Raw genomic sequence first — 23,835 nt, forward strand, 5'->3', positions numbered from 1 at the left:
TGTGATGGTAATAGCAATGTGGTTATGTCTGAATGAAAGGGGAAAAGAGCCTCTATCTTAGAGGAATACTTCTTGAAACATTTATAAATTAGAGTGTAGAATGACCAGGGCTGGTCTCAAAGTAATCCACTCAGGGAGGAGGGAATAAATGAAAGAAGACTGGTCAAACTCTGATAAATATCCATCTGGGTGATGGTGGATACGTGGGTTTCTTTAGGCTTTCTTCTACTTTTGTGTATATTTAAATATTTCTATGAAAATGCTTTTTAAAGCAAAATGCAAGACAGGAACTTATTACTTAAAAGAAAAACACAGCAATGAATTATTCTGTAAAGCAAAGGAAACCTTTGGAATATAAAACCTGAGTCCCTCTTATTCTTCTTTTTAAGACTAGATTTCTATAGAATTACCTATACCAACAAAAATAAATATTTTAGCAGAAATTTCAAAAGAAATACAGATTTCTGGGCCACACTTGTAGACCCACTGGGTCGGCATGCTCCAGGGGTAAGCACAATGCCACCAGGAAGCCCACCTGTAATGCCAGTGAGGCAGGTGTTTTGGGTGGGAGACGCCATCTTGTTGCAGGAAGAGGCAGTGGTGATGCTGATGTTGTAGGAGGTAGAAAAATTCAAATACGTGACTTCCGTCCTGTACTCCGTGCTGTTCTCTGAGGAGCAGCTCTCCAGTTGCGTCACATTTTTCCAAGCTCCTCTGCTAATCTCCAGCTGGAAGCCTGTGTTGGTGCCGAGAGGGCAGACCCACTTGAGAATCAAGATTGGCTCTTTGGGGACCATTTCACAGTGGAAGGAGGTTACTGGAAAAGGATCTGCAAAGCAAGCACAGCACATCGTGAGGGACTGGGACTTAGGCCTTTGTGAACACTGGCACTCAGCGAGCAGCAGAATCCTGTCTCATCTGTAATGAGGAGAGAGCCATGTGGCAGGGTAAAAGAGGCAGAGGCTGACCTTGAATCAGGACTTACTGAACTGTGTGACCTTGGGTCAGCCACCCAACCGAGCCTCAGCTGCAGGACTGTATGGCGATTAAATGAAACGATGACTATGAGTCACTACGCTGGAAGAGAACAGGGTTCTGCGAGAGCTAGCTGTAGCCCAACAGGATGGTGGCAGCAACTTCTTCACCCATGTCATCTCATCTTGGGGCCCCTCTGACAATCCCTCCGGAAGAGGTAGGCTTAATACCATCCCAAGTTGCTGAAGAATCAGCTGAGGCTTTGAGAGGTTATTTAAGTTGCTAAAGATGACATGGCTGGTAAGCAACAAAAACTGGGCCCCAGGTTTTCTAAATCCAAGTCCAGGGTTTTTTATATAGATATAACATGCTGAAATAGTCAATGGTAAATGGAATCAGTTTCTTCATCTTTAAAATGGGGCGTCAGGGGCACCTGGCTGGCCAGTCTGTTAAGTTTCTGACTCTTGATTTGGGCTCCGGTCATGGTCATGGGGTCCTGAAGAAATATACTGAGGGAGAGTATTATCATGACTTCAATGCTACAGTATTTTATGTCAGGAAAAGCACTAGCAAATCACTTGGTGCAGCTCCCATATTCTCCACCTGAGGCCTGGAAAAGTAATCTACCCAATGCACACCTACCTCCACAGCTCCTTTTCTAGCCACCCCTAGTCATAAATGCTCATATGTATGAGCTTGCTACAGACTGAAGTATAGCTAAGATAAGTATCAGCAATGGAAGCCACCCAAATCCCAAAGTTCTGTGTCTAGACCAGGTGGATGGAGCCCAAGTTAGCAGAGGTGACTCAGAGCTGCCAGGATTTTAGATGCTCCATGTGAAAGATCAGAGGTCATCATGGTTCCAGCTCCTACACTACCACCAGGGAGGCTGATCCAATGAGAACCCTCCACTTCCAAATCAGCCCAAACATACTTGAGTAGCTTGGTCTAAGGAAGAGAAGATGTAGGTACAAAGAGGGGAGAGAATAGGTGGTACACAGGTGCCAAGGTGACCCAACCAGATCTGTGAGCTGAAGTACTCACAACCACTGGTATAATATTCCCTGGGGTCCTTTCTGAAAGCTCCCTCAGTTAAAAACGGGGCTACCCTTCACTTTTTGTTTTTTAACCCTTCCTTTTATAGCATTACTTACACTAAGAGAGAAGGATCAAAACGGGTAAAAAGGCTGAGCATCCATTTTAATAATATCCTTTCAACCTTCTTCAGTGGGGAAGCCAAACTATGAACCACAAGCTTGCATGACATCCATTTCCTGGCCCATTACCTCTCAGGCCTTACCATCTACCCATCATCCCCTTGTTGCATTAGTCCATTCCTGCCATCCTGGCCTCCTGCTCTTCCTTCAACAGGTAGGCATACTCCAGCCTCAGGACCTTTGCACTGGCTATTTCTCTGCTTATAGTGTTCTATGCCCTGATGGTCATATGGCTGGCTCTTTCACTTCCTTCAGGTCTTTGCTCAATAACCTTTTCACTGGGGGCACCCTAGACACACATCTCATCTCCCCCTTCCTTATTCTTTTTCCTTTCCCTACCAGTAACCGTCATCTTGTTTATTATATGTCTTCCCCACCAGAATAAAAATTCCAGGAAGGCAGAGACTTGTGGGTGTCACTTAACAGTGCCTGGCATATAGTCAGTGTTCAATAAATATTTGTTGAATGAATAAATGATAAGAACAAAAAGAAAGCACTAACGAGCTAATAGGATATCTCAAAGAGCTCAGTGTCTATTTCTGCCCCCGACACAGAACATTATAAAGTCTGTGGAGGACACACCTGCCAGGTCAGCACCAAACAGAAAAGAGCCCAGAAGGAACCTGGGGCTACTCACCTGTACAGAATGACTGCCAGCTGGGTGTCAGGGACATGGTGGTATTCCCTACTTGGCTGTAGATCTCCACTGTGTATGCCGAGCCAGGGCTTAACTCAGTGATGATAACAGAGGTGACGCCAAGATATGTGACAAGTTGTGTTGCATTGCTGGAATTTCCATCCTTTGCAATAAAGAGGTGGTAGGTGTACCTGGGAGAAGCTTCATCAAAGTTCTGCCAAGTTAAGTTCGCCGCTGTGATGTTGGCAATTATTTCAATGTTCGATACGTTACTGGGTCCTTAGGTTTTGTTTTTTGTTTTTTTTTTTAAAAAAAAAAAAGAAAAAAGGCATGGATTAGCCTTGATTTCCAGGACCATTTTATTTACTGCCTCTAAAAACAGCCTGGCTCCTCTTGGGACAGAATAAATCAAGCTAACATTTGCTGACTCAAAAGACAGAAGGCTTCCCAAAAAGACCTTCAGAAAATAATTATATAAATTGAATCTCAAAGAAAAATTCTTTTTTAAAACTTTTCAGTTTATCTGAAATATATTTTCCAGGCCTAATTTCCTATCTGTTTTGGAAACCTGATTAACGAAAGAGAAAAACAGACTAAAAAGATAACATAAACTACCACATCTACCATAGAGTTAGATCAAAAACGTTAGCAAGACCCCTCCCTGATGGCTGCGTGCAAAGCTCGTCGCTTGAGCAGTATCTCTAATGCCAACGTGACAAAGTGACCCTCCTCTAGTCTGCATTCCCAAGGAATGAATGGAACAGTTACACTGTCCATGCTTATCAGATCGTTTTCTGCTTCTAAAGACAATTCCATGTTCACGTGGCTCAGCATCAATGCTGGGAACAACAGAACCTTTGCTGAGACTGATGTTTTCTGCTTAAGCAGCTTCACATTCCACCTGGAGCCCAGAAACACAGTGGTCCCTTATCCCCCTGTTTAGCCAGGGCTGACCTCCCACCTTTCAGGAGGGAGTCAGAAAGAACACCCCTCAGCAGGGCGTCCTAAGAGGCTTACGTGTATACTGTGCCGTGGAGCTGGATTTCCCCTTGATGTGGTTCACTTCTGGAAAGACTGTGATGTTATATAAGGTGCCTGGAACCAAGTCCCTAAGAGTGATCTCTTTCTGATAACTGTTTGTCTGGTTGGAGCCATACTCGGACTGTATGTCTAAGAAGTAGGTGTACTCAGAAGCATTGTCTGTACTCTTCCATTCCAACTGCATTTCCGTTGTGGTGACTTTGAGCACATGGATGTCCAAGACTGCACTGGGGTCTGGTTAAAAAAAAGAAGTCTGTCAAAGACCATCATAATGCCCAGCTTTATTTCGAAGTGTCAAGAGAACTGTTCTTTTGCCATCAAAGTCTGAAACGCGTCCACGAAAGGTAAGCTCCAAAACCAGTGAGAATCACACACACTCATTTCTTTCGGCTCTTCCGTAACACAGATGAACTTACCAATTTATCCTGTTGGTTCTCTGGGCTTTTGTTTTTGTCATAACAACGCCCCCTTCGGGGGGTCTTCTGGAATGAAAAATCATGTTCAGATTCCTGATCCAAGTGCTAATGACCAGATGGATTCAGTTTGTGAAAATTCATCAAACTACGCACTTAGGATGTATGTATTTTTCAGTATATATACTCGATACATACCAAGGTACATATCACGATAAATAGGTTTTTACTTTTTAATCATTTCCTCAAAAGCAAACATCTTCCTGTAACATAGTCAGGCATACTGAAGAGAACGAATGAACTGGGAGAGTTGCCTTTGCTAGGTTGTGAGTATTTGAGGCCAGGGTGAAGAAGCGAAAACACTTATCCTGTCCACCCTCAGAGCTGATGAGGTCAGAAGAGAAATCTCCCTCAGGAACACTCTGGGTACCTTGTTCCACCCACCTCACCTCTACACACTGAACCGGATGTAATAGGAACACACAGATCAAGGTTCAGAAATAACTACCTAAATGGGTCCTCTTCTAGGACCTTCTAGGTCCTCTTCTAGTTATTTAGAAATAACTACCTAAATGGGGCCTCTTCTCTGCCCTTGTTTTCAAAACACTTCTCTCTTCACCTGGGAACAAAGGTCACCTCTAATGGGAGGAATTGAGTGGCTGAGGGGACAAAAGAGGGGAATATTTTCAGTGTAAAACCTTCTGCATTTTTTTATTATTTTGTACCACGTGCATGTACTACCTCTTCCAAAATTTATTTTTTATAAGTGGGTTCTCCTTCAAGGGAGGTAGCTTTGAGAGGCTTCTTTCTCTACCACCAGCCAGATTCCTGATGTTAAAGGGATTCTACAGACAAAAGACCATAAGAGAAAACCACTATCTATAAAGGTAAAAGAACCTATAAATAATCTAAATATTCCATAAAAAAAGAAGGGCTTTGGGCAGCCCAGGTGGCTCAGCGGTTTAGCGCCACCTTCAGTCCAGGGCGTGATCCTGGAGACCCAAGATGGAGTCCCACGTCGGGCTCCCTGCATGGAGCCTGCTTCTCCCTCTGCCTGTGTCTCTGCCCCTCTCCCTCTCTCTCTCTCTGTCTCTCATGAATAAATAAAATAAAAAATCTTAAAAAAAAAAAAAAAAGAAGAAAGAAGAAGAAGAAGGGCTTTGTAAACTGTGATCTGGCTACCTAATGAAACATTCTGCTGCCACTAAAAACATGAAGATCATACTTACAATGGAAGGGAAGCTAGAGCCCACACTGAGTCAAAAAAAAAAATCATACAAAATACAATGGTTTGTATAATAATTACTGATGTACACAAAACCTATATTATGGACACAGATGTGAAAGCAATTCAGCTGGGTTAGAAGAGTGGAGTTATTTTTTAATCCCTTACTTTTGATGGTGATAAAATACACATAATATTCATCATTTTAACCATTTGTAAATGTACAACGCAGTGGCATTAAACACATTCATGCCACATACATACAAACATACAATGTTGTGTAACCAGCACCATCATCCATACCCAAAACATTTCATCACCCACCTCTAACATACACTCTGTTCCCATTAAACAGCAACATTCCCACCCCCACCCCCCGGTAACCTCTATTCTACATTCATCTCTATGAACTTTCCTATTCCAAGAACCTTTTGTGAATGGAAACCTAATATTTGTCCTTCTGTGTCTGGCTTCTTTCATGTAGCATAATGTTTTGGAGGCTCATCCATGTTGCAGCAGCTAGCAGAATTTCATTCCTTTTTATGGCTGAATAATATTCTTTTGTGTGGCTATACCATATTTTGTCTATCCACTGCTCTGTTGATGAACACTTAATTGCTTCCACCTCTTAGCTATCATGACTCATGCTACTATGAACACCGGTATACAATAACTATGTGAAGTCCTTGCTTTTAATTCTTCTGGATACAAACACATGCAGACACACACACACACACACACACACACACAGGACTGGGATTACTGGGTCATACAGTATTTGTTTGGTTTCTTCAAAATTTCCTTTAATGCTGTTATATCAATTTTAATAATAACAGAAGTTGTTCAATAATACAATGGTAATCCCCTAAGAGACTTATTACAACTCTTCTTGATTTCCATTCAGTGAGACTCAGTTATGGGCGACAATGCAAGAGATGCCTTCTCCTCAAGGAACAGTCCTAAATTACTTTGCAGCTGTACCACGTCAAAGTGTCAGTCCACACTGTCACTAAGACCTCACTCTTCAAAGCCAGACAGAAGCCAGTTCACTACCTTGTCACTCTGGGCCAGTTATTAAGCTCACAGACCTCCCATTTCCTACTCTGGAAAATAGGTCAACAGTACCTACCTCATGAAGTTGTGATAAAAATTAAAAAATAAAGGATGAGAGCCCAGCACTTTATCAACCCCCAATATATTAAACTATTGTTATACTTAGTTCTGGTGACTGGCAAGTCACACAATATCAAGGGTCCCCCACCATGGTGATCCTCATTATTAGCAAATTCTCAAAAGAAGGAAAGAAATATATGTTGACATTAAGAGCCCATATCAACAGTCTAATCCAAAATTCACACTTGAAAAGGAATTATTATATTTCATCTGAGGAATACACATTTGCAGTTCCTTATTTTGAAAGTAGAACTTCCAAGTAACTATCAATATCTTAACCCATTAAAAAAAAAATCTTAACCCAACCAACGGAGTTAAAGAAACCTATACAAGGAAAATCTCAAAAGCCCACCTGATTTCATGTGTGGCTAAAGGAACTAGTCTCATTTCTTTATTCTTCCCTCTGTATAAAAGATTTCAATTCTCTTACGATCAAAGAACAGTGCATTTTTTCCAAACTTTCCCCCAAAAAATTTATTTCAAATTTTAAAAACAATAGTAATGAACATTAAGTTTTTTCATAAGATACCTTCATCAATATCATTTAACCTTAAAGAACAATGTTGTTTATGAAAGACTGTAAATAATCTACTTATTCAACAATAGAGGAGTACTTAAATAATTTACAATACATCCAGATCAATGGTTCTTAAACTTTGAGTCTCAGGACTCCTTCACCTCTTAAAAGAGAATTTTTTTTTATGCAGGCTATGTTTATATTTACTATACTAGAAATAAAAATGATATTTTTAAAACGAAAGAATACACCAGCATACGTTCCATTAGCCATCAGAGTGGTGATGTCATCCCTTGTCACATAGCATCTGGAGAACTCCATCATACAGTCACCATGAAAGAATAAAAGTGAAGAAGCCAAATAACATTTTAGCAGCATTATGATAATAATAATGCCTTGTTGACCCCTTGAAAAAAACTAGGGAACTCTCAAGGATCCCTGGGTCATACTTTGAACAATGATTTATCTCAGGGGTCAAGTAAGTTTTTCTTTAAGGGCCACAGAATTAATATTTTAAGCTTTGTGGGCCATATATTTTCTGTTGCAACTACTCATTTCTAGCACAAAAGAAGTTGTAGACCATATGTAAATATATAAGCATGGTTGTGTTCCAATAAGACTTTATTCACAAAAATAGGCAGTGGGCCAGATTTGGCCCATGGGCCATTATTATCTGTCGACCTTTGATTTGTCTAAATGCCAGGCAGGTATTAAAATTATCCTGTAGAAATATTTGTGTTGAAAGGGAAAAATATCCACAATAAGCTGCTAAGTAGAAAAAAGCAGATTATAAAACCACATCAACAGAATGACCTCAATGTTTGTAAGAGAAAAAATATATATATATATAATGGGTGACTGGGTGGCTCAGTCGGTTGAACGTCTACTTTAGGCTTGGGTCATGATCCTGGAGTGCGGGGTTGACCCCTGCACTGGGCTCCCTGCTCAGTGAAGAGTCTGCTTCTCCCCTTCCCTCTGCTCCTCCTGCCTCTTCTCCATCACTTGTGCTCTCTCTCCTCTCACTCACTCTCTCTCTCTCTCAGATAAATAAAATCTTTAAAAATACACACACACCCCTGTATATATCTTAAAATTGTAAAATCATAAAAGTTATCAGTAATTATTTCATATACCAAGAACATACCAAAAGTTATCAGTGATTATTTCTAGTGGATAGTTTACCATGTCATTTGCTTCTTTTTGCTTGTCTGTGTATATTATAAAATGAATATGCATTACTATCATTATAATTTTTTTAAATATTTTTCTGAGATAAAAGGAAAGGCAGTATTTGGAAAACTTGACATTTTAAGTTACACTGACTTCAAGAAACCGTTTTGCAGAAAACAGCCTATTTTCTTACCAGTGCTATGCCAAACTGTTTGGGAATCCCCTTGAGTCCCATTTGGTCCTTGCGGAAATATTTCAAAACTATACTCAGTCCCAGGGGTTAGGCCATCAATGATGATACTTTGGTAGGTGGTTGTGTTCTCCTGAATTCTTTCCGTTCCATTCTTCGAGGTAAATATCTTAAAGATACCTGAGTCATTGCTGCTCCAAGCTAAGCCAATAGCCCTTGTGCTAACACTCGTCACTCGAAAGTCAGAAACTGGATGAGGGGCTGAGGAAAAAAAGTAAACAACTAGATTAGGAACCTATTTCTCCAGAAGACAAGAATGACTGAACTTCATAAAAGTATTTACACTGAGATTAAATGAACACTTGGGACACCTGACCTGTCTTTTTCTCTTCCTTGTATTATCATTTCCAACACAAGCCCTTCAGAAACTGGTTTTTCTGGCCACTGAGAAAACACTTGGCTATAAGAGCATAGAAACTGCACATTTCTTGGTTGTACAAAGTCATTCACTAGAAATGAAAGAATCTCTGCTTAGGGACATGCAGCAGAGGCTCCTGACATGGGACAATACTGATCTCTACCCCACTCTGTCTTTAATTGCTCAGAACAGATTTTTAGCTGTGTATATGGCCATCAGAAAGAAAGACTACGTTTCCCAGCCTCCCCTGCTGCTAGATGACTTCTAGGAAAGTGTGGAGCCATATCTTCTGTCCCTCCTCCTCCTTGTCACTGGAATAGACATGCAACACCCGGAGCTCAGGCTGCCTAGCTCTAGAACCAACATTGTGGCTGTGGTGGTGCCTGTGGCTTTCCGATCCTGAACTACAGCTGAGAACATACATCCCCGGAGCTCTGTAACCAAGGTGCACCCTTAAGGTGGGAGTCATTCCTGGGTCCCAGCCTAAAGCCTGCTCCCCAGCTGTTACAACTTGAATTGTGTCCCCTCAAAATTCCTATGTTGAAGTACTAACCCTCAGTACCACAAAATATGAGGTACATTTGGAGATACGGTCTTTAAACCGTGATCAAAGTAAAATGAGGTCATTAGAGTGGACCCTAATCCAGTATAACCGGTGTCCTTATAAAAAGAAATTAGGACACAGACATGTGTAGACCAAAGGACAACCATGTGAAGACACAAGGAGAAGGTAGCCAAGGAGAGCGGCCTCAGAGGAAACCCCACATGTGTCATCTTGATCTCAGACTTCTTGCCTCCAGAACTGTGAAAAATAAATTTCTGTTGCTTTCCGGTCTGTGGCACTTTGTCATGGCAGCCCCAGCAAAATAATACACCAGCCTTCACAATAATTCCATAAGCCCCCACTTCCTAGGATTAAACTCCTTTTGGCTTAAAAAAGCTCATAGTTTCTGTGTCCTGCAGGGGAGCCTGGCTAACACTCTACCATCCCATCCTGCCTGGCGTTGTGCTTCTTTTACAATGAAAATGTTTTGTTTAAGCCATGTATACTTGGGAAGTTTTCTGTTACTCACCACCAAACCTAATCCTGACTAATAAACAGCTTAACAATAACCCACAACCCTCGGACCAACTTAAAGGGATTAAACAGTAAAAAATGTAAAAGGTGGAGAAGTGAAAACAAATTCCATTTACCCCCAAAGGGGTAAGACATCTGTAAAAATGCCTACAGTGTGGGGGCGCCTGGATGGCTCCATTGGTTAAGTGTCCAACTCTTGATTTTGGTTCAGGTCATGATCTCAGGGTCATGAGATCGAGCCCCATGTTGGGCTCCATGCTGGGCATAGAGCCTGCTTAAGATTCTCTGTCTCCCCCTCTCTTTCTGCCTACTGCTCTGCCCTCCACCTCACTGTCTCTCTCTTAAAAAAACAAAAACCAACAAACCAAAAAAATCAACTAAGATGTGCTTCCCAAGAAGCAACACACACCTAAAAGAAAGCATTCTGTCAAACGAACCCTGGGTCCAGAGCCAGGCACAAGTCTCTGATCTGCCACTTGCAGGCTAGCTCTATAGCCCTGGGCAAATCATTCAGCTGGGCTGCAGCTTTCTTATCTGTAACACAGGGATCCTAAAGCCCCTTACATGGTACAACGCTGATACTATTATACTATATACTGCTGGTATACCATTATTGTTTTAATTATTGGACCTTCTTTGATACAGAAAGCTTTTTATTTGCTGCCTATCATCTTATCTTTAAGGCATAGTTAAGAAGAAAAAAAAAAACGATGATATATATCTGTGCCCTGCTCCATTATAATGTCACTCTCTAAAAGACAAAGGAACATGAATATCCAGGCTCTTTTTGTCTCCATGCACTGATTTGCCTCCACTACACTAGAATGGTCATGACAAGCCCAGCCTAGAGTCAAGAGTGCCCAACCATCTAACCCCATCTCTGCCATTTAACAGGTGTGACACCTGCCTCCCAGCACCTCTCTTATGGCTTCCTCATCCATAAAATAAGGTCAACAACAACCATGTCACAGATCTGTGAACATCACATGAGACAATGCTCAGCACATGGGGAGGTCAATCAATGATCCCTGTTATTACAGCATACATCCTGAAGAAGGTGAGAGTCTCTGTGGGCTCATACACTGAGCTGTGCTTCTCCTGAGGCAGGAACAGAGCTTTGTTTCATACCAGGGCCTCGCACATAGCAGGCAGGTGAGAAAGTTTAGCAAAGCAATGAGTGAACTCACGGGTGTACACTTGGTGAAAACCCGGCAGGCCCTCAGAAACGTTGGCAAGGAAAGGACGCACTGTGATGTTGTATAAAGTACTCGAGTTGAGCAAAGTGATAAAGACCCATTTCGTATTGACACTGAGGTTGAAGGAACCAGTCTCCCCAGCAACTTGGATCTCGTAGCTATAGAGAGAGGATGACTCATTATCATTGATTTTCCAGGTGAGGTTCATGCTCGTCGCAGTGATGTTCACAACTTCAATATCAGTAACTTGACTGGCAACTGTGAAGACACAAGAGGAGTTAACAGTAACCAGTATGGCCAAGCCAGAGAGAGAGAAAGAGAAAGAAAGAAACCATCATCAGGGCATGGCATCTACAGTAAGAAATAATCTCAGCGATTGTGCCTTCCTATTCTGCACCATTTACCCACAACCACAATATACACAAATGTATGGGGGTCCCAGCAAATGTCAGGTGTCATCATCAGTGCAAAACAACGCAGCCGATTGCAACTGCATAGTCAGTCTTTGTTCTTCTTATGAGTTTACTCTTAGAGCTATGACAGGCTCCTCAAACAATAACATGGACTCGACTCATGCGTGCCCAGGTACCGGGATGACCCAGAAACCCTCTCAAGCATCCATCCATCCAGTATGAACTATACTCTACAGGATCTATGAAAGATCACATGCTTTGGCATGAAGCAGGTCTGGGTTCCGAGGTTAGCTCTGCATTAATGGCCAGGTAGATCTTAGAAAAATCCCTTGAGCTCAGTTTCCTCATCTGTAAAATTGGGGTAACACTCCTAATCTCAAGATAACACAGAGCTCTGGTTATTTGCCACTTGCTCACCTCATGTTCCCAATCCATCCTCCATCCTTCTCCTGCCTGCTCTGTGCCCAGGGAGGCTGACTTCTACACACTGCACCCCTGGGGCATCCTGCAAGATGGCCTGGGATAGGGTTCCACCTGCAGGCCTGCAAGCAGGCTACCGGGAGGCAGAGAAGAAAGCCGTCCAAGTCTTCTTCCCCTTGCCTCTGCTCTGGGTTGTTGCTCTGGTGTGTCTGCCTCCTCCACTGCCCCAGCCCTCACTGGGTTCCAGAAGCACTTCTTTCACCTTGCTCAGGTGTCTCAACAATGCTCTGATGATTTCCTTAACCCCCATCCCACCTACCTAGTCACCTAAAAAATGCCTGGTATGATACGTGTACATATGTGCGTATGTCTACATAGATACACTCACATACATAACACACAGAGAGGGTTAGGGTGACCATAATTATTATTTATCAAGGCTAGGGCAGTTCAATACAAACCAGGCTGTGTTTATCCATACAACTAAGAGTCTAAAGTACAATCACTATTATTTTAATTCTGCTCAAACCACTTTATTTTTTTTAAGATTTTATTTATTTATTCATGAGAGACAGAGAGAGGGAGGCAGAAGACAGAGGAAGAAGTAGGCTCCCCACAGAGTAGGGAGCCCAATGCAGGGCTGGATCCCAGGACACTTAACCACAGAGCTACCCAGGCACCCTGCTCAAACCCCTTTAAAAGCAGGGAACTCAAGACCCATACTAATCCACATGACCCCTCTTAGCAAATCAGGCAAAGCGTTGTTGGATGGATCCAGCTCTGGGGACACTGCTTGGCAGGGGGCCCATTCACCCTCTTGCACAAGCATCTGTGCATAGGACAGCCTACCCCTGTCAAAGGCACCCCTAGAGGGCCCATCCTTCCTCCTCCTCCAACTTGACCCAGCCTCTAGAGATCAAGCCCTCCCACCTGCCAACCTGCCAGGTCACTGAGGATCTCCAGAAGTCAAGCAGCCTTTCCTATAGCTACATCCTCCCCTCTCTACCCATTAGTAGAAAGAGAAAGAAGAAAGGAGGACACGAGTGGACCCTCCTTCAAGGTAGACACCAGGAAAAGCAGTAATTCTTTACAGATACAACTTTTCATAGGTGTCCTGCCCAGACTGTCCAACCCTGTGCAAGCACCATGACCAGTCATTGCCTCTGAGTACTCTACAGCATGACCCCCACCCCACTCTCTAAGAGAAACACAACTCTCAATCACATGATCATATCTCTCCAGAAATGAAATCAACCCCTCTAGAATTATCTGGGTCCTTGAGCTGTTATGGACTCCCAGTGCCTCTCTACCTTCGTATCTTGGTGTCTGCTGCCTGGACCTTCACCCATAAGGTTTCCTCAATGGGCAGGTCTTCCTCCTTCTCTCCATTTATTCAAATCCTATTCTCTTTTCAAAACAAGTTCAAATCCCACCTACAGAAGAGGCTTTCCCTTAGGATTTGATGTTAAACTCATGCTCCAGCCTTCCAATCCCCAGAGCACTTGGTGGGCAGCTGCAGTGGACAGTGGCCATGTGTTGCTTTCCATGGCTACTTCTTCCAAATAGCACCCCAACCCACCTTGGTGGAAGGAAGAGCCTACCACCCACATAAAACCTGGGGAACAGCACTCCTTTCCCCAACACAGCCATGCAGGAAGCAGGAATGCGACACCCTCTCCATCTTGGGACTTTGAATCCCGATGGTGTGTCACCAGGTCCAGTGTGATCCAGCCTTCCAGAGTGGATACTTGTCTTATTTTCTACCCTGTGTCCCTCAGCCCCCATCCCTATTCCTCCATTCTATAGGTCTCTGATAGCCTTCGAGAATACATATATATATATATTTTTTTTTTTTTTTTTTAGAAACAATTTTTTTTTTTTAATTTTTTATTTATTTATGATAGTCACAGAGAGAGAGAGAGGCAGAGACACAGGCAGAGGGAGAAGGCAGGCTCCATGCACCGGGAACCTGATGTGGGATTCGATCCAGGGTCTCCAGGATCGCGCCCTGGGCCAAAGGCCAGCGCCAAACCGCTGCGCCACCTAGGGATCCCGAGAATACATATATTTTTGGATCAGGTGACCAGGGTTAGCTCATGTTGCCTCAACCAAATCCCTGAGGAGGACACTGGTACAGCATTTAATCCTGAGCCCTTAGGGCTGGACCATGTGCCTCTCAATGCATGTGCATCTCGCTCAATTCCCCATCTATACAGAATCCCGCCAGAGAGGAATCATGCATTTCTTTGTCCCCCTCATCAGTACCAATCCAAAACACCTCCAAATACTGGTCTATATACAGAGTGGAAGTACCGCTAAATTATAGGTAGGAAGCAGCAATGTGCATGTCAACAAGTTTCAAAAGAAAGATCAGCATGCATTCTAAGGTCAGGCCAAAATAATTTTTTTTTCTTATCTGAAGGGGAAAATAATTAACCAACAATGACAACACAAATACTTATTTTTAAGGGAAAAATACTACACCAGTTTGTCACTGGTTCATGTGCAAAGACTCGAAAGAAAAACATGAAGTATCACCTAGTGTCTGTACATAGTAGTTGCTTCATATGCTTTACTGAGCTGAAGGAAAGAAGCGTCTTGGCTACAGTGATGAAGAAACTCACTAGATCTGCTCTGCCCAAACCCTCTTCCAGAAAACTGCCACTGACAACAAAACTGTTTATGAAGCAAGAGATAACTGAGAACCAGAATCACAGAGGACAAAACTCTGTGCTGGAAAACTCTGGCTGAAGACATTCTACAAAATTCAACATACCTGTCCTGAAAGTTATGTTTCGGGGCTGTCCTTCTGTGCCATCTGCTGCTTGAGAATAAACAGTGGCTTTGTACTGTGTGTTGGACTTCAACCCAAACAGCAGGACTTCCGTGTCTTGGGTCAGAGGATGGTCAGAAGACGGGTCTGCATGCTGGGTCAGAGGATGGTCAGAAGACGGGTCTGCATGTTGGAGGTCAGACTGAGACACAGAGGCAGTGGGGGTCATGGACTGCTGGGAGGAGCTCTCTGTGCTGCTGGCATCTGTTCCAAACACAAGAGTCAAATACATTAACTGCAACCGAAAGCACCTCCCTGACAAGAGGATGCATCAGGCAGTGCCCACAGCTAGTACTCCACAAATTCTTCCCTTCCTTCCCCCGAGAGAGATACATCCTCCTCAAAAGGCCTCAATTTTTGGCAGATATTTTACTTTCTACTTTTATCCCAGGTACCACCAGATATCTGTGCTTCTCTTTCCAGCTCAGCTCTTTTCCACTCTTCCCCTTCTTTCAGGAAAACTTCTCCCACCCAACTCCAAACATGGTCATCCAGGGACAGCCACATGACTCAAACCTAGCTGATCAGAGCCCGCTCTAGGAATTTCTCCCCTGGGCCATACCCCTTCTGATAGAGGGTAAAACGGGAAACCTGCTGGTAGGTTTCTCCCTGAGGTGAGTGGAAGGAGCTGCTCTGAGAATGAGGCTGGTACAGAAAGAAGGAGGAAGAGGACATGGGAGTCACCTCATCTCCTTCCTCCAGGCCTTACTGTCCACTGTGGGAAAATAGGTACAAGCCAATAAGTTGCTCTTCTGGCCCAAACTACTTAAAGTCTGGCTTCTAGAGGTACCTGGTTGCTCAGTGGTTGAGCATCTGCCTTTGGCTCAGGTCGCAATCCCAGGGTCCTGGGATGGAGTCCCACACTGGGCCTCCCCACAGGGGAGCCTGCTTCTCCCTCTGCCTAAGTCTCTACCTCACTCTCACTCTCTCTCTCTCTCTCATGAATAAATAAAGAAAATCACTTTTTAAAAAAGTTTGGCTTCTGTCACTTGCAGTCACGAATCCTAACACCCACTGTATAGCTGTTTCTTTATGTGTAAAATGGGGATTAGGTTCTTCTCAATTCACCAGGTTCCCTCTGAAAATGCTTAACATCTGCAAATGGCCACTCCATTGGCAATTCAGTAGATGTCTGCCAGAAGTACTTGCTAAGCATCCCTTTTCTCAATGGATGTGGCAAGTTCCTCCCATAGCCCTACTCGAATTAACACATCTGTTATTCGTTCTGCTGAAAGTTCATAAAGCTAAAGGGGCCAGCTCCTCTCTGGGATGCCAGACTCAAAAAGTTCCAACCCCCATTACCGTTCTGAACCCCAGTGATCTGACCTGTAAAAGAAGAACATACCCCACCTTCTTCATACAAATGTAGGGTCGCACCGAAATGTGAAGGAAAGCCCTCTATAAATTCTAAAATCCTGGACAAATAGAAGAATGATATTTCTTCAAACTATGACGTTACTGAAAGGCAAAGCCAGCAAGGCAGATAAGAAGCACACTTTTGTAAACTCACCTAAGCTATTATTTATAACCGAGGACTCTCTCTGTTCATTCGGGCCTGAGAAAGACAAGGTGAACTTGTTTCGAGTTCCTGGTATCAGGCGTGAGATATTGACCACTGAGTCTTGCGTCAAATCCTTACTACTTCCGATGCTTTCAAGGAGCAGCCGACAGGTGGCAGTGCCATTGGCATTCTTCCAGGTAAGAGTAGCTTGCGTGAAACCCAGGAGGGCAAGACGAAGACCAAAAACTGGACTTGGTTCTATTTTAAAAACACACAATGGGCATTGATGGAATAAGCCATTTGCAGTCACTCCTCACAAAGAATGACTGGGGTCACTGATATTTTTCCATATGACCCGTTAAGAATATTTTTTTGATATCAGGGTCCAGTGCAATTTCATCATTTCACAGCAGGAACAAATATATATAGCATTATGGAGAAAAGAAGACACCTAGGAACCCAAGATTTTGAGGGTCTGTCCCACTCCCCTCAACATTCACTTCAACAGTGATTTGACACTCTTCGAAACAGTTTTTGAAACTGTCAAACAGCAGCATTGAATCATCTTTGTTTTGGGCATTCGGAACAAAGCTCCACACAAAGTGATAGTTTGCTACTTCTAAAGGTCTCAAGTCAAGATAATACAAATCGTATCATTTCATAGCACCCAGACATTTCAACTGAGGAACTCATCCCTGCATTCCAACCCCAAAGGGGTTCTTCAGAATGTCTCCCATCTACCCCCACCACTCTTTCCATCACTTTATTTGGCTGGCTGTGACATAAACCAGACATTTCAGCCAACATGATGTCTGCTCCCTTCATTCTGGAGAGGGCAAGGTAGAAACACAGAGAGGCGGAGTGACTGGCTCAAAAACACACATCACTGGTGGCGTCAGGGAAATCAGAACCCAAGGCTCCAGCTCTGAGCACATGTACCACGGGCAATGTTGGGGATACAGTAAATCCCTGCCTGAGGTCTGCAGGGGCTGAAGTGGGAGGTGTGGCTGGCTCTAAAGCAAGCTAATCCCCTCCTGGAGTCTACTCTTCACATCAAACATCTTGGGCGCCAAGATTTCTAAATGGGGTCACTCCTGTGTCCTTTTTCTTTTGGAAAGAAATGTAACACCAAAAAAGTAGTCAGCGGAAGGACCTGGGGTAACCGACTATTGCCAGCTTCAGAATTGCCTAGTACTCTGAAGCCAGGCCCCCTGGGTTCCTACCACTTCATGCTCAAGAACTGAGCCCTCGAAGAATCCCAACTCCTTGGCATTACAGTTTTTCACTGTGGCCCTTGGGGTTAGTGTGAAGACAGTACAATGTATAAAGAGCAACTGAGCACATAGTATGTGCTCAATAAATAGTAGCTGATGAACAAAGCCTTGTCCCAGGGAGGTAGGTCCTCCCTCAGGTAGAGGGAGGACACTCAGCTCCTGGGAGCTTCTTGCTCCCTCTCCACCTCCACTTTCCTATAGCCACCAATCCTGTGTAACCTGATCCCCATCACCATTGCTAAATTCCGTCTTCTTTTTCCTCCTTCACTCTCTTCATCTTCTCCCTGCCCTCTCCTCCTGTTCTTCTCTCTTTCATAATATAGCAAGCCTCTAATCATAAGAGTTTTTGTTTTTGTTTTTTTGCCTCAAAAACTCTGCTCTGAGGAGCTCCAAGAGTTTTTTTTGAAGGTACCTGTGACACCCACCCCCGTTGCTCCTCTCTCTCTCCAGTTCTTTTCACTTATTGGGCTTCTGGGCAAGATTTTATTATTTAAAGAAATCATTTCCTGGCTTTAAAAACCTACTGAAAACCCCTGGTTTGGTTTGCTTGTTCCATGTGCAGAAGGTACTATGCTAGGCAGGTGGTCACTTCAAACCATGGGCTCCAGGAGGTCAAGCTTCTGTGGCCCTCACCAGCCAAAAAATTACATCTCCAGATCAGAAAAGCAACAGAGGATCTCGTTTGTAAATTTTTGCTTCTTTTCGATTTAAAAAAAGCTTCTCGTCTTTTTTTTTATATTTTTAGTTCTTTCCAGCTTAAAGAAAGAGAGACAGAGCTAAATTTGCAGCTATAACACGTGGCTGAGGGTACTGACATCTAAGCTAAATAAAAATTTCAACCTTACCAAGTGTCACAGGGCTATTACTTCATTTGAAACACACACTCCTCAAAAAGCATACCAAACTTTCAGGCCCAGCAAGAATTCCTGAGAATATAAACCAGCATCAACTTTCCTGCAGAGCTTAAGAGAAGCCTACTAAGTACTGACACCATCAAGAACATGTCTAATGAAAAAAAAAAAAAAAAAAGAACATGTCTAATGAGGTCTCTGTTCCCAAGCCTTAAGAGAAAAGTAAATATTAGCCAATAATAGACAAGGATTTTTAAGACTGTCTGTTGGGGGCAGCTCCGGTGGCTCAGTGGTTTAGTGCCGTCTTCAGCCGAGGGCATGATCCTGGAGACCCAGGATCAAGTACCACACTGGGCTCCCTGCATGGAGCCTGCTTCTCCCTCTGCCTGTGTCTCTGCCCCACCCCCACCCCCTCTCTCTTTCTTTCTCTCTCTCTCATGAATAAATAAATAAAAATCTTTAAATAAATAAATTAAATTAAATTAAATTAAAATTAAAATAAATAAAACTGTCTGTTGGAATGACTTAAAACCTCCCAAAACACCTAGGACCCTAATACCAAATCGTCTGGCCAAATGATCTGAACTCCTGGGTTTAAAATAATAGAGAATCTTTTCTCCTTTTCCACTGCTAATGAAAACCAATCTCTCCCCAATAGGCAACTTGAATGGACAAGGTGAAAAGGAAATGTTCACGACCCTTCCCGGGAGTTCACCTTACCTGTTATCTCATTTACAGCCATGGGAGCTTCCCATTCTGAAGTCTTGTTGACTATATCTGAAGTGACAAAGGACATGTTTGGAGCTGTTGGACTAAAGTCTGTGACGTTATTCCTTGTTGGATGTTTATCAAGAGTCGTCTGGTTACTCTCCATGTCACTGTTCTCTGTAGTCATGTACATAGAGACAGTTGCACTCGTGTCTTCCCATGTTGTGGTCATACTGGTTGTATTGACGGAAAAAGCTTCGATGTCAAACACAAACATGGGTTCTACTTAAACATTGTTTCCCGAAGGACAGGGGAAAAAATTATATTTAAAAAAGAAATGTAAGGGGCGCCTGGGTGGCTCAGCCCATTAAGTGTCTGCCTTCAGTTCAGGTCAGGATCTCAGGGTCCTGGGATCAAGCCCCGAGTCTGCTTCTTCTCCCTCTCCCTCTGCTCCTCCCCTGCCTTCTGCTCATGCATGTGCTCTCTCTCTCTCTAATAAATAAATAAAATCTTTTTTAAAAAGAGAACGAAAGTAAATTGTAAGAGTCAGGACGGCTCTACATGTCCACTTTTTAGAAGTGAACTGTGCAATCACAGAATTTCATTTCCCTTTCTTTGCTTCTTGGACTTTGCTCCTACAAACTAATTTTAGATGCATGTGCATACATGTATGCATGTGTGTTATTTAAAACACAGGAGACAAAAATGGTGGAGTTAGCAATGTTGGCTATGACTTGAACATGGATTAAATCTATATAGAAGCTGATACAAAAAAGACCCAAGATGCAAAAGGAGTCTATCTCATCATTCTTAGAAAACACTGCCTGTGAAGAGGGCTTGCATGATGGAGAAGCTAACTCTTTTGCCAAGCACTGATACTAGGAGGAAGCTCTGCCATTTTCGGGCACTAAGATGGCATGAGAGAGGATGGCATAAAGAGAAAGGAGCTGCTCTTTGAATATGGGATGCAAGAACCTGCTCTGCCCCTTAGCTGCGTGACCTGGAATTAGCCCCTTAAAACCTCTCCTCCTTGGGTTCCTCTGTTGACAGCTCTAATACACTATTTTAAACATAAAGGACCATTTTTAAGGCACCATGCATGACATGATAACCAAGGTCACTGGATTTGGACATTTATAAAATCCGGGTTCAGAATCCCATCCTGCTGGTCGTTAGCATGTGATTTTACTCAAAGTTCTAAGAGAACATTCTAATTATTATCACTACAGTTCACAGACTTTAGTTTGCGTTTCACTCTTCTTTCCTGTGTCTGAGGCTTCGGTTGTGACTGCGTAACAGTCACATCTACAGACACCGACATTCATCTTAGTAAGGCACCGGGAAACTTTTCAGTGATAAATGTGACCAAGCTGAGTAGCCTGAACCAGTGGTCACGAAAACTAGCAAAATGGCACCTCCCACAATATGCTCGCTATACAGCAGGTTTTTATTATGATTTTTAAAATGAATCCTAGTTCCTTCATATCCTCTTTCCCTGCTTTAAAATACTACCTCTGTGCATAGAAGTTTTCTGCTTTGGCACCAGTGATTCAAGCCTGTAAAGGTATCCTACCAGCTTATTTACCAAACTGATTCTCAAGCAAGAAAAAGCAACTGCAGAGCTCTTCCCATTGTTTGTACAGACTTTGCATAATCACTGTTATTAACTGAGATTGGTTTTATTAGAAGGTTTCAGCAAGATCTGCCCCCTTTCTTTGGCCCTGAAAGAACATTCTAATTATTTTATCTCCATGGTTCACAGATTGGGGGCTTTACCAATCGGGGGGGGGGGGGAGTTCCCAAATTTTGAGGATAGATAAAAGCTACCAATTTTTATTTATTCTGGAAGGTACATTAAAAAAAAAAAAAAAACAGACTACCAACTACTATTATCTTTACTTATAGAAACAAATTACGACCCCCAAAATTAGTAAGAACATAATCCCAGAATAAATGGTGCTTTCAACTAAATATATTTAGCTTCATTTTAAAACTTATGATAGCCTTATTTTTCTCATTTTACTCTAGACCAGGGAGTACGTCTATGGACCAACCTCAGTTAGCAACTGGGACTCAACCCTCCACACAGAAGAAAAATATACAGGAGGCTATGTCTGGTTTTCCAAAGGTTACACAAACCCTTTACACCACTTTAAAAATCATGGAGCACTGTAGCAACCAAAAAAAAAAACTTATTGGCTAGCAGTGCATAAAATAAATATAAACCACACTGCATTATGAAAATTTAAGTCTTTTTAAAAATCATCCACAGAGGTAGGCTGGCGAGAAAAAAATCACAGAAAATATAAAATTTTTGTCAAAGTTGCTCAATTGAATTCTTTCCTTCACTTGCTGTTTCCACACTCACCCCACTTCTAAAGAAAAACTGGAAACTAAGAGAGTTTGAACAAACTAGCATTTTCTGGGGTTGTTCACATTGCTGTAAATGCTGCTGTGTCCGTCAGGGGGCGGTAGCGAACAACATAAGAGAAGAGAGGGAAGTGGTACTTACAGTCACCTGCGCACACCATCTGTAACACAAAAAGAAAACGGAAGTCAGCGCATTCATTCAGCCACGGAAAATGCAAATCAGGGATAAAGCAGTTGAGAATTTAATAATGGGGATGGGGTGTTAACTCGTGCATTTAAAAAGGCCCGCTGGCAGGGATTAGAGTGCGAGGACACTGGATAAGGGAACTCGATTAAACCAGAGGTAGGTTACAAACAATGGATTAACTCGGTTATGCAGGCCGAGCTACCCAGTGTTCCTCCCCAAAGATACATCCAACCCTGGAACAGCTCCCCAGCACTCCCTCCTGCCACCGCATCGTGAATTGAGGCAGAAGGACACAGAAGCAGAATCAAGATTCTCTAGGGCAGAGAAAAGAAAAGCAGAACCATGACACCCCTTCCCCAGAGCCATTTTCAGGTGGCAAGTGCACAATGTAAAGCCAAGTGCACAAGAGAAGAAATCTACTGGGTTTGCGATTTTTCTTATGCAAAAATCCATCTTTTTCCTTCTAACGGTTGGTGGCAGTATTTTTTTTTTTTTTTTAATCATATGGCATGCAGCTTTGGGAAGTACGAATGTTTGAAACAGAGCAACCTTAAAGATTATGTAGTTGAGTGTCTCAATCTGCCATCCTTAGATCCCTGGAACATCCTCAAAGATATTCATTATGATCCATAAATTACTCCGCCATATTTTACAGACCTAAAATAATTTGAAGTTGTACACACTGTTGTTTAATAAACACACCTTTTTAGTTAACAAGATTTTTCAAAGGACAGCACTCACGAAGAGGAAAATAATCAAAAGGGATTTTGGGGGGGGGGTGTCCTCCAGGTTCCCATCACACTTAGAATAAAATCCAAACTCTTAACCACAGCCTACATGTCCCCCATGATCTCATCATGCCCTTCACAATGTTCCCAAAACTGGTTCTCTCTTTTAGCCTTTACGTATTGATTCCTTTCTCCAAAAACACTCTGCCCAAGACCTTCCAGTGTTATGGCCTAAAATGCCAGCTCCTCGGGGAGTCCTTCTCCAACCAAACAGTAGACCTCAGCACCCCTGACTCTCCATCATATCACTGGCATGTTTTCTCCTCTGCATCCACTTCAATCAGCAGCAGCCTCCTCCAACTAAAATGTACACTCCATGAGAACAGAAACCTGTCTGTGCCCATGCCCAGAATGGTGCGCACAGTAGGCACTCAATAGATGACACTGAAGAAAAGAACGGACCTCTTGTTTTGGAAAGGAAGCAATGCCAAAGGCCCAGAGGAGGAAGAAGACTTGCCTAAGGTCCTATAGCAAGGCCAAGGCTGGTCAGGTCCAGGAGCCTGAGTACCCAACCCAACTCAACTCAACCCAAAGGAAACACCTTTTGCGCTTACCAAATGGAGAAGGCAAAGACAACATTCATTATCCTCTCGAGGGTTAGGCAGACGGAAAGAAAGGTCTATTCCTCGGCATCTCCCAAGGGCCCAGGCACCAGTCCCCAAAGGAATCTGAGCATTCCTCCTCATTCTTCACCCCTCCCCAAGTCTCAGGGCCCACATCCTGTTGATTCTCCTTTCCTACCCCCACTCTACCCTCAAGCCCATGCTCTTTTAGCTTATCTTCCTGCCTCCATCCCCTGCCATCCATCTATGCCAGGCATCAGGCCACTTGTCCCTGATGGACCTCGGGAGAGAGAAAGACGAAGACCAGGTTAAGACCAGGTTGCTACGCAAGTTAGCCCAGGGCAGCGAGCCCTTTTTTTTTCTTTTTTGCCCAGCAGTTGGAAAACATAAACTACGTAACCTCATGACTCTAGACTGGCCCATCCTAGCCCCTTGCGATGTTATTATCTTGTCCTCTACAACTATATAGGTTGTATCCTAAACTGGATTCCATTGGGTCAACCATCTGTCCATATATCGCCTACAAACATTGACAATCTGGACTTGCCCTTCAACTGTTTTTAGGAGAGTAAAGGACATAAGGTAAGAAGTAGAGGTAGAGGAGAAAGCACTGACCAGTCACTAAACAAGCACTTCTCTGGCGCCCCATATGTGTTCGGCGCGGGGTAAAGCCCCAG

General features: G+C 43.1%; 1 protein-coding gene across 2 annotated transcripts in view; it reads right to left on the reverse strand.

The window, feature by feature from the left end:
* PTPRJ (protein tyrosine phosphatase receptor type J) overlaps window positions 1-23,835 on the reverse strand; it is a 137,155-nt gene that overhangs the window by 29,065 nt on the left and 84,255 nt on the right. For both annotated transcript variants that reach the window (XM_041773464.1, XM_041773463.1), the window contains 9 exons: window positions 21,763-21,781; window positions 19,263-19,505; window positions 16,427-16,675; window positions 14,860-15,120; window positions 11,242-11,508; window positions 8,562-8,819; window positions 3,847-4,104; window positions 2,830-3,108; window positions 536-829 (listed from right to left, as the gene is read on the reverse strand). In XM_041773464.1, the coding sequence (XP_041629398.1) occupies window positions 536-829; window positions 2,830-3,108; window positions 3,847-4,104; window positions 8,562-8,819; window positions 11,242-11,508; window positions 14,860-15,120; window positions 16,427-16,675; window positions 19,263-19,505; window positions 21,763-21,781 (2,128 nt within the window). The remainder of the gene's footprint in view (window positions 1-535; window positions 830-2,829; window positions 3,109-3,846; window positions 4,105-8,561; window positions 8,820-11,241; window positions 11,509-14,859; window positions 15,121-16,426; window positions 16,676-19,262; window positions 19,506-21,762; window positions 21,782-23,835) is intronic.

The sequence above is a fragment of the Vulpes lagopus genome, chromosome 11 (assembly GCF_018345385.1).
Source record: "Vulpes lagopus strain Blue_001 chromosome 11, ASM1834538v1, whole genome shotgun sequence".
NCBI classification, from domain to species: domain Eukaryota; kingdom Metazoa; phylum Chordata; class Mammalia; order Carnivora; family Canidae; genus Vulpes; species Vulpes lagopus.